Genomic DNA, 10,843 nt, shown 5'->3' with positions numbered 1-10,843 from the left:
TTTTTTTTATACATTTTTGTTTTTTTTTTGTAACTGCTCGTGTCGCCCCCCCCATGCCAAAAAATGCCGCCCCGGGCGAATGCCCGGTTTGCCCGTGCCTAAAACCGCTACTGGGTGTGGTAACCGTGATATAAGCAGAATAATTGACTCCGGCCCGTTGAATTGTTTAAAAATAATGCACACCGGAGGTGCAATGGTCACGACACGCGCATTATTTTTAAACACTTCAACGGTCTGTTGCCAATTATTCCTTACATATTGTATTAAATATTTTTATTAATTAATTTTTTTAGTAATTATGACTGATTTTTTTTGAACATATATATATATATATATATATATATATATATTAAAAAATACATAAAAATCCCCAATATGTATATATTGATGGAAGGATTCATTGAACTCATTCTGGGCTTAATAATTACATATTAAATGAATAACCAGGGGTGTAAAAGCACTCCCTTCACTTCACTTAAGTGAAAGTATTGATACTGAGTGAAAATTTTACTCAATTGAAAGTCCAAGTATCTGGACAGAAAGTAAAAAGGATTCACATTAAATTGTACTTGAGGATTAAAAAAGTAACTTGCTAGAATGAAATCAAGAGAGGAGGTTGTTAAATTCTGAGTTTTGAACACTAGAGGCTTACAGCAACAATTACTTTTGTCCCCTTTCACTCATATCATGAGTAAAACGGCAGATTATCAGTTCATAAACACTTACTTTTCTCTCTGTTCCTCACTCAATGACATCTTATGACATATGAACACTAAAGCGCATGACTCATTTTAACGTTTAATTACATTTACAAGCTTGTTTGAGTGATAAAATTGTAGAGTAGCTCGACTCGCTGCACTTGTGATGTAAAGGAGCGGGATCACGAGTCCTGAAGAGCACACGAGTCCACACATGAACCCAAAGTGTCATAGAAGCATGTTTTTGTGTTTTTCATCTCACGTTTGCTTTTTATGACACTATCGGAATATCCCGATTCAAACGAGCCCAAACACGACATAATATGATGGGAAGATCTGGAAATATTCCTCAAAGAGTGAACATGGAAAGATGATGCACAAGAGGGCGCTCGACACATTGTGTGTGTGTGTCTGTGTGTATTTGTGTGTGTGTGTGTGCGTATGCACGTGTTTGTGTATGTGTGAGTGTGTGTGTGTGTGTGTTTCTGTGTGTGCGTGTGCGCGCGTGTTTGTGTATGTGTGAGTGTGCGTGAGTGTGTTTGTGTGAGTGTGTGTGTTTGTCTGTGTTTTAGTGTGTGTGAGAGTGTTTGTGAGTGTATGTGTGTGTGTTTTGTTTGTGTGTATGAGTGTGTTGTGTGCGCACGTGTGTGTGTGTGTGTGTGTGTGAGTGTGTTTGTGAGTGTATGTTTGTGTCATGTATGTGAGTGTGTGTGCGCACTTGTGTTTGTGTTGTGTGTGTGTGTGAGTGTGTTTGTGTGTGTGTGCGCATGTGTTTTTGTATGTGTGAGTGTGTGTGCGTGAGTGAGTGTGTTTGTGTGTGTGTGTGCGCGCACGTGTGTTTGTATTGTGTGTGAGTGTGTTGTGTGCGCACGTGTGTTTGTGTTGTGAATGTGTGTTTGTGTATGTGTGAGTGTGTGTGCGTAAGTGTGTTTGTTTTGTGTTTGTGTGTGTGTAATGACGTGTGTTTTGTGTTTTGTGTGTGTTGGGTGTGTGTATGTGTGAGTGTGTGTGTTGGGTGTTGAAGTGTGTGTGTGTATATTGTGTGTTTTCAGACACCATATGTGAACAAAGTCAAAGTATTTTATTTCAATTGTATTGAGTAAAAACAAAAGTAGTCCATGTGAAAAGATTGGAACACAAAATAAGGGTTAATATGAAATACCCATTTAAAAAATGGTCCAATTAATATTTTAAATAAAAGTAAATATTGTTTGGTCCATGTAGTTTATAGTAATATTAATACATTGTGGTAATTGGGCAACATATGATGTCTAACGTCAAACAAAACCAGTTGAGAATTAATGTTGTTTATTAACAAATATCAATTTCAGTCTGTGAATGTCCGTCACACACTACTAATTCAGCACACTAACTGGACGGCTGTTCCTCTCGTCTCCTTCTCTGGAGTTGTTGTCCAGTCGCATCTCCTCTGGGTCCATTCCACCCACGTCGCCATGGTTACCCTTAGGACTGGTGGGCGGGGACTGTTTAAAAAGGGCGGGGTCTTGACTTTCACTACTTTGTCAAAATACGCCAGTTCTGCCAACGTATTTACCCGTAGAAGAGAGAGATATGATGGGCGGAACTTCGTAACCCCACAGTATCTCTTCGGGCAGGTAAGAGGTGCGCACCTGACAGGTGGCTGAGGTGGGCTCTATTGTAGAACTCATCATCACCAACAACTCAAAATCAGCCAGATCTGAATCCATCCATCCTGCACCTGAAAGAGTTTATACAATATAGTCACTCATCACTACTACACTTTAAAGTGAACACAAGCGGTGACCTTAATGAATACTTAGAGAGGTTTTTGCATCCTAACGACCTTCATTTCCTGTTGTTTACATAAAGCTATTAAACGACTTCAGAAAATGTGGAAAAGGGACTTTATTGATACTTTTACAGTGACACAGACTCAATGATGACTCAAATGACACAGAATGAAACTCATTCTGTGAAATCTCATGACTAAAATCATGTGTGCATGCTATGCAAACCTTTAGTCATTGTTGTGTTTGCATGTGTAATTAGTTCTTATGTACAATTATTATCTTTTATTTGTTTGGAGATGTTTTTGGACACTATGATCAATTATATTTGTAATGTTAGAACTTTTGATTGCTTTCTCGTATCAACACAACATTAGTCTCAGATACAGTCGACATGGAAAAATGACATGGCTTTTTTTTAGCCACCTTTTTTACAGCCAGAGGTAAATAATGTCAAATCAAAAGATAAGAAAACATTTATTTTTTTGGCTTTGTGATTATTAAGCAGTTTTAAGCTGAGAGTCTTAGAATTTATAATAATTTATATTACTAAAAATGCACATTTTTCTTTACAGTGATAGCAAACACTCGACCCTCCTTGGTGGGTATATTGTTAATAGACAAATTAAATAAACTAGTGAAAACATCAACTTTCATTTTGAACTGACAAACACTCACACACACACAAAAACACCTACACACTCACACACAAACACACACACACACACACTCACATATGCAATCACACACACTTACACTCACACACAAACACACACAAACCCACAAACACACACAACACACACACACACACACACTCACAAATGCAATCTCACACACACTTACACACACTCACACAAACACACACACTCCCAAACACTCACACACACTCACATCGCTAATCACACAAACACTCACAAACACACCTACACACACACTCACAAACACACCTACACACACACACACTCACAAACACACCTACACACACACACAAACGCAATCCACACACACAAACGCAATCACACACACAAACACACACTTACACTCACACACACTTACACACACTCACACAAATACACACAATCACACAAACACTCACTCACAGACACACAAAGACGCTCATAAACACACACAAACACACTCATAAACACACACATACACACACACACATACTTGCACGCACACTCGCACACACACTCACACACAAACACACACACATACTCGTACTCACACACTCTCATACACACTCACTCACACACATACACACACACACACACACACATACTCATACTCACACACTCTCATACTCACTCACACACACACACACACACACTCTGCACACACAAGCACACACTCACTCACACATATACACACACACAATCTCACAAGTACACACACACACACACCTCTGGCTGCCCAGACTCTCAGTGGACTGTCGTCATCGATGATGTGGTAGAAGGTGAGGGGAGGATGAGGAAGGGGCTTTCACTCTCCGTGTCCACACTGAAGGACACGTTCTTCTGATCCAAGCGCACTGTTTCTCCCTCCTTAGGAACACACGGCTGTAAAAGTTTCCCAGTCACCTGAGAATCACATTATCATCTTCATATTGATCTTTTCCACAAAGTAACTGTCGATTTGGTAGAGATTTAATCTGTACATTTTTTGACAACTTTATGACCTGAAAAAACAGTCACTTCCTCTTCTGTGTCAGTAATTCCTGATTTATTTACAGTATTGTTAATAATTCTCTCTCCGGGTTACCTGGCAGCCCAGCAGCAGACTCTTGCGCATGTTGGCGACTCGTATCATGAGACACGGTTGGCCGTCGTGATTGGATATCACAGCATGTTGACTGAACCGAACCGTCTCGCCAGGCTTCTTAGGCCGAGCGACCTGAGAGAGAGAGACAGACGGAGGAAAACAATATATACAAAAATAATTTCGACTCATTTGTCCGTTTCTTTAAAAAGCAAAACTCAAGGCCAATTTATGGAGGGTTTAAAGTGAGAAATGTGAAAAATTTTATAAAAGCACTTTCATTAATTTTATTTGAGCTGTAAAGTTGTTTAAATCATCGTTTTACAGTCAGTCATGGCAACAAAGTTGTTATATTGCCTCCACACAGATGTGGTTAGTAAGTGATTTTATGACAGTAAAATCATGTTAACACATATATTGTTTTTGTCTTGTGTCTATACTTTTGAAACGGTGAGTATTTTAATGTTTACAGATTAAACCCCATTGACTTCCATTGGAAGTGTCTCACTGGAACACACATTTGTGCTTTTTTAACCTCGTGCTACCCCACGTCCACATGTGTGGGCGTTGCATTTAGCTTCGCTATAGGATATGCATAATTTAGTTTCATTCAAACCGACTGATCTCAGTTCAGGAGACTCTGTGCTGTCAGTAAAGGGTTAAACTATCAAGGCACCGAGTCATGTGACCAAACAACATGGCGCTGATCACAGCGGAGTTTGTCTTTGGGAGAAACGCCAACAAAACTGCATCTGGTGAGACACCTCATTAATATGTTTGAGTCTGAAGATTAGAGTCTCTAGTTTCTCTTCCCATTCATGGCAAAAACACTTGAAAGGGCAGTTTTCAATCAGATCTCCGCCTATCTCTCACAGAACAAGCTGCTGGATGAGAATCAGTCAGGCTTCAAAAGTGGACACTCCACTGAGACTGCCCTGCTGTGTGTTACTTACCAGTTACTCACTGGGGTACCTCAGGGATCAGTGCTTGGGCCACTTCTCTTCTCCATATACACAACATCACTGGGACCCATCATCCAGTCACATGGTTTCTCTTACCACTGCTACGCTGATGACACGCTACTCTACTTGTCTTTCCAGCCCAATCGACACCACAGTGACCGCTCGAGATCGCTGCCTGTCTGGCAGACATCTCAGCCTGGATGAAGGAACACCACCTGCAACTCAACCCTGCCAAGACCGAACTCCTTGTCTTTCCAGCCAACCCTGCTGTTGAACACAACATCACCCGTGCAGCTGGGTCCAACTACAGTTTACGCCTTCCAAAGCGGTCAGAAATCTAGGGGTAACCATTGATGATGAGCTAAATTTCACTGACCACATTTCAAAAACTGCAAGATCTTGTAGATTTACACTCTACAATATCAGGAAGATAAGACCCTTCCTCTCTGTACATGCCACACAACTGCTCGTTCAGTCAGCCTTGTCATAACTAGACTGGACTACTGTAGCGCTCTCATTGCAGGCCTTCCTGCATGTGCTATTACACCTCTCCAAATGATCCAGAATGCAGCAGCACATCTGGTCTTTAATGAACCTAAGAGAGCACATGTTACACCACTCTTTGTCTCTCTCCACTGGCTGCCGGTTCATGCCGTTTTAAATTCAAGGCCCTGATGCTGGCATATAAAACAGTCACTGGGTCTGCTCCAGCATACCTTAAAACATTTATGCAGAGCTACGTTCCCACCAGAAGCCTCGCGGTCGGCTAAGGAGCGTCGCCTTGTCGTACCAAAACAAAGAGGCACCAAAACACTTTCCGGACTTTCAATTTCATCATACCACGGTGGTGGAATGACCTTCCCAACTCAATCCGGAAGCTAACTCACTCTCTAGTCTTTATCCCTAAAGACTGAGAATCATGTAAAGAGTTTAGGGGTAATCATGGACTCATCACTTAACTTTAAGAAACAGATTGGTGCTGTTGTCAAAGGAAGCTTTTTAACCTGAGATCAATTGCTAAAGTAAAGCATTTTTTATCTAGTGAGGATTTAGAAATTGTAGTTCATTCTTTTATTACATCTAAGCTATCGGTCTCCCCAGACTCTGCTTGTCCGCCTACAGTTAGTGCAGAATGCAGCGGCAAGGCTTTTAACGGGGTGTCGAAAGAGAGAACATATTACTCGGTACTGCAATCCCTACATTGGCTTCCGGTCAAATTTAGGATTGATTTTAAAATTCTCTTGTTTGTTTACAAGGCATTGTCAGGCCTTGCCCGCAGTACATCAGAGATCTTATAGTTCCTTACTCTCCTTTTAGAGTTCTCAGGTCCTCCGATCAACGACTTTTAAAGGTACCTCTTTGTAATTTAAAATCAAAAGGAGATCGTGCTTTTTCCGTGGTAGGTCCCAAACTTTGGAATAGTCTCCCATTCCATGTGAGATCAGCTCCATCGATTACAACTTTTAAGTCTTATTTAAAAGCGTATTTATTTTCTTTTAGCTTTTGAATAATGTATGTCTGTTTTTTGTTGTATGACTTTCATGTTATTATTCTATAAAGCACTTTGGGGCAGCGTCTGTTGTTTAAAAATGTGCTATATAAATAAAGTTGCTTGCTTGCTTGCTTGCTTGCTCTATCTTCAAAAAACGGCTAAAAACACATCTTTTCCAAAAGCACTTAACCGTAACAAAAAAAAAAAAATTATTATTCACATTTCTTGTTGCACTTAAATCTGTTTTGTATACTATTATGATGATAGTGAAACTTTGTAATATGGCACTTTAAAGCGTCTGCCAAATGAATAAATGTAAATGTAGTTTCATCCGATATGCCATTTTAAACATTTGAACGTTTCTTTGGTTGTGGTTTGTGTCACTGCAGATGTCAACAGTTGCACCTTGGCGAGAAAGGTTCGGTGATGAAGATCTCCATGGCAGTGGTGATGAGGAGCTGTACGATGAGCAGGACGATGGCAGACGGACAGTCTTCAGTGATGCAGCGGAAGCCATAGCCGATGGTTGTCTGTGTCTCCAGCCAGAAGAGAAGCGCCCGGTAAGTGTTTGCATCTGCATCACACACACACTGTGGTTTGCTGGAGGATCGAACTCTAGATCGAAGACACACAAACACACATATTCAGTGTTGGGGAGTAACTAAAGTAGTATTGACGCTGACTATCACCGCTGGAGTCGTGGAGTTCGAATCCAGGGCTTGCTGAGTGACTCCAGCCGGGTCTCCTTAGCAACCAAATTGGCCCGGTTGCTAGGGAGGGTAGAGTCACATGGGGTAACCTCCTCGTGGTGGTGATTAGTGGTTCTCTCAATGGAGCTGTGGTGAGTTGTGTGTGGATCGTGAGAGTAGCATGAGCCTCCACATGCTGTGAGTCTCCGCGGTGTCATGCACAACGAGTCACGTGATAAGATGCGCGGATTGACGGTCTCTGACGCGGAGGCAACTGGAGACTCGGCCCTCCACCACCTGGATTGAGGCGAGTAACAGCCACCACGAGGACCTACTAAGTAGTGGGAATTGGACATTCCATATTGGCGAGAAAGGGGATAAAAATAGGGTCGATTTTCAATTTCTGTCACTTACCGAGCAGATCCCGTGCACTAATGCCAGCAGATACCACAACATGCCGAAGGTGAACCAGGTGCCCACAAATGTGGCACTGAAGAGCACCAGTTTGTACCTCCACTGCATATCCACAAAGGTGGTCCATGGGTCGCGCGAGGTACAGAGCTCCACGCTCCTGACGTGCTTTCGATGCGTATGTTGCTCGCCCATCTTTAGATAACACCTCCTCCGACGCTATACCGCCTGGCTCCCATGCCCCGCCCCTCCCAGCAACGGCTTCAGAACATCTGTCTGTGTCTGGGAGTGGCAGATTTTCTGGGGGGCGGAGTTATGAGAGGAAGGGGGTGTGGACGAAGTCATCTGGAAAGATAAACACAGGAAAATGTGAGTTGTGGTTGCACATGCAAGTCACCGTCGCAATACTCTGATATTGTCAGGGGAATCCAGACCATCGTTGGGTATCTTTGCAATAGTGTCCTGGTTGGTTACTGGGGTTTCAGAAGTTTTTTAATGTAATAATAGGTGAATCATAACATTACAAACTTTGATTTGAAGCAAAAAGTATTTGAAAATCAGACAAATAGACAAAGATGCAAGACTTAACGTCTTTAACCCTCCAATTTTTTACTTTACTGTTCAAGGACATTTTTGACCGCTAACAAGACAGTTTTATTTATTTTTGTAAATGTATTATGTAACATTTATATTCCCTGTAGTAAAACCAAAAAAAATGTGCACTTCTTTGGGGGATTTTATGTTTCCATCCATCCATCTTCAACCGCTTATCCAAAGTCGGGTCAAGGGGCAGCTGCTCCAGCAGGGGGCCCCAAACTTCCTATCCCTAGCCACATTAACCAGCTCTGACTGGGGGACCCGAGGCGTTCCCAGGCCAGTGTGGAGATCTAATCTCTCCACCTAATCCTGGGTCTTCCCCGAGGCCTCCTCCCAGCTGGACGTGCCTGAAACACCTCCCTAGGGAGGCGCTCGGGGCATCCTTACCAGATGCCCAAACCACCTCAACTGACTCCTTTCACCAGCAAAGGAGCAGCTGCCTCTACTCTGAGCTCCTCACGGATGACTGAGCTCCTCACCCTATCTCTAAGGGAGAAGCCCACCACCCTTCTGAGGAAGCCCATTTCGCCGCTTGTACTCGTGACCTAATACTTTCGGTCATGACCCAGCCTTCATGACCATAGGTGAGGGTAGGAACAGAAATTGACCAGTAGATCGAGAGCTTTGCCTTCCGGCTCAGCTCTCTTTTGGTGACATCGGTGCGATAGAGCCGAGTGCAATACCGCCCCTGCTGCCCCGATTCTCCGCCAACCTCCCGCTCCATTGTCCCTCACTCGTGAACAAGACCCCAGGTACTTGAACTCCTTCACTTGGGGCAATACCTCCTTCCCTACCCGGAGCACACTCTCCATCGGTTTCCTGCTGATTTTAGATTTGTTAGATAATATTTATATATACATTTCTCAATTTCACTATTTGTTTGCATATGCAAATAAGCGCATTTATTTAACTTCAAAACAGTAAAAAACTACACTTCTATAGACTGAAACATGAAGAAAATATGACAATGTGGCATGCATTGTGGGTAGAGTGCTGCCATCTGGTGTTAGATGGCAGTTAAATCATGTTATGACAATAATAGCCAGTAGGTGGCGGCAGTGATCTACGCAGCCACCCACTGTGTAGTAATTCAATATTGTTTCACAAGATATGCATTTGGATATAATGTATATGTGACAGGGCAGAGGGCAGGGCCGGGTGTGTAAAATCAGGCTAATCAAGCCTCCGAGAGGGATAAAGGTCGACTACGGACAGTTAGTGCGACAGAGAGAGAGCATTACTGGCAGCTGTCCAGTAACGCTCTCTCTGTTGCACCACCGTTGTCGGCCTTTTCCTGGTGGGCCGATGCAATTTGGGGCCAGTCAGGGATGGACTGGCTATCGGAGAACTTGATGGGCGGTGGACCGCCGCGAAATGAGCCACCGTTACACAGAACTGACCACAAAGCGAGCCGCTATATTCCTAATGGGGCAGCGATATGCAGAAAAGAGACTACCCCCACTACCACCCCCTACAACTTTGCCAGTTTCTATATAAAATCCTGGGCCGATTTCTCTTCCCAGTCCACCCCTGAATGCCACATTATGCTTTCAGTCAAATCTGACCATGGTGTTACAAAAAAAGTAATTTAGACGCTTTTACATTAGATTACCATTACATTAACTCACTTAGCTTTTAACTTGTTTTGACAGTACATTTTCTTTGTGTCTTTAAGACTGTCCACATGGGAGATGGGCTTGTTCAAACAGTTTATCTGGTTAATCAAGAGGGCAAACTGGATTATATTACACGAGAGAGACTTTAACCAACAATGACAACGGCGCAAGAGAAGCACAAAATGAGAGGATGTGAACAGTTCTCAGTCGGTCCATTTGGCAATGTCTCTCCCTGTCATAGTCATGTGCCTATTCAGATGTTCTGCTATTGGCACTGAAAGTTTGTTATATTCTTATGGAAGCATACATGCATTTGGCAATTTAGGCTGCATTCAAATGATACATTTAATTATTATGAGTGTTGCATGATAATAGAACACACAACCTTGCACAACACACTTCCAATTGAGCTACAGGACCATATATACAAGTATAGTGCATGCATATATGCACAGAAACTAACAGACTCAAAGTATGTTAATGTGGGCATCATGTGGGCATATCCGAGTCTCTCTCTGAACACTTATATAATCACATTAATTAGAGTTATGTAATTTGAGGAACCCCTGCTATCCATTCACATGCATTAACAGAGTTCTGCTTTCACCTCCTGTGTCATCTGTCTGCTTTTGCTGAAACAGGTGTTTTATTCATTTGTGGTATTGCAGTTATACATGCCAACCTCTCAAGTGCCACCTGATCACGATATCAGCACTTCCGAAGTTCCTGTCTGTCTTTCTCTGTACCTGTCTCTCTCTCAACTCGTCTCTCGGGTACAAAGAAATGCATTGTTTGATGCACAGACCACAGGGACAAACATATCTTTGTGTGTGTGAGTGTGTGTGTGAGTG

The 10,843-nt window shown here is 42.6% G+C and overlaps 1 protein-coding gene across 1 annotated transcript; it reads right to left on the bottom strand.

Annotated features, from left to right (window-relative positions):
• Positions 1–1,770: 1,770 nt before the first annotated feature.
• On the bottom strand, positions 1,771–8,124 carry LOC127649142 (ATP-sensitive inward rectifier potassium channel 10). The gene is given in 8 exon segments (XM_052134107.1): positions 1,771–2,418; positions 3,871–3,933; positions 3,936–4,047; positions 4,229–4,360; positions 7,085–7,101; positions 7,104–7,229; positions 7,232–7,292; positions 7,783–8,124. Coding segments are annotated over 8 exon segments (1,218 nt in total). The 3' UTR covers positions 1,771–2,053.
• Between the last annotated feature and the right edge of the window lie 2,719 nt (positions 8,125–10,843).

This window comes from Xyrauchen texanus, chromosome 9 (assembly GCF_025860055.1).
Source record: "Xyrauchen texanus isolate HMW12.3.18 chromosome 9, RBS_HiC_50CHRs, whole genome shotgun sequence".
NCBI classification, from domain to species: domain Eukaryota; kingdom Metazoa; phylum Chordata; class Actinopteri; order Cypriniformes; family Catostomidae; genus Xyrauchen; species Xyrauchen texanus.
The sequence above is the reverse complement of the archived record's forward strand: the minus strand, read 5'-3'. Positions and strand labels throughout refer to the sequence as shown.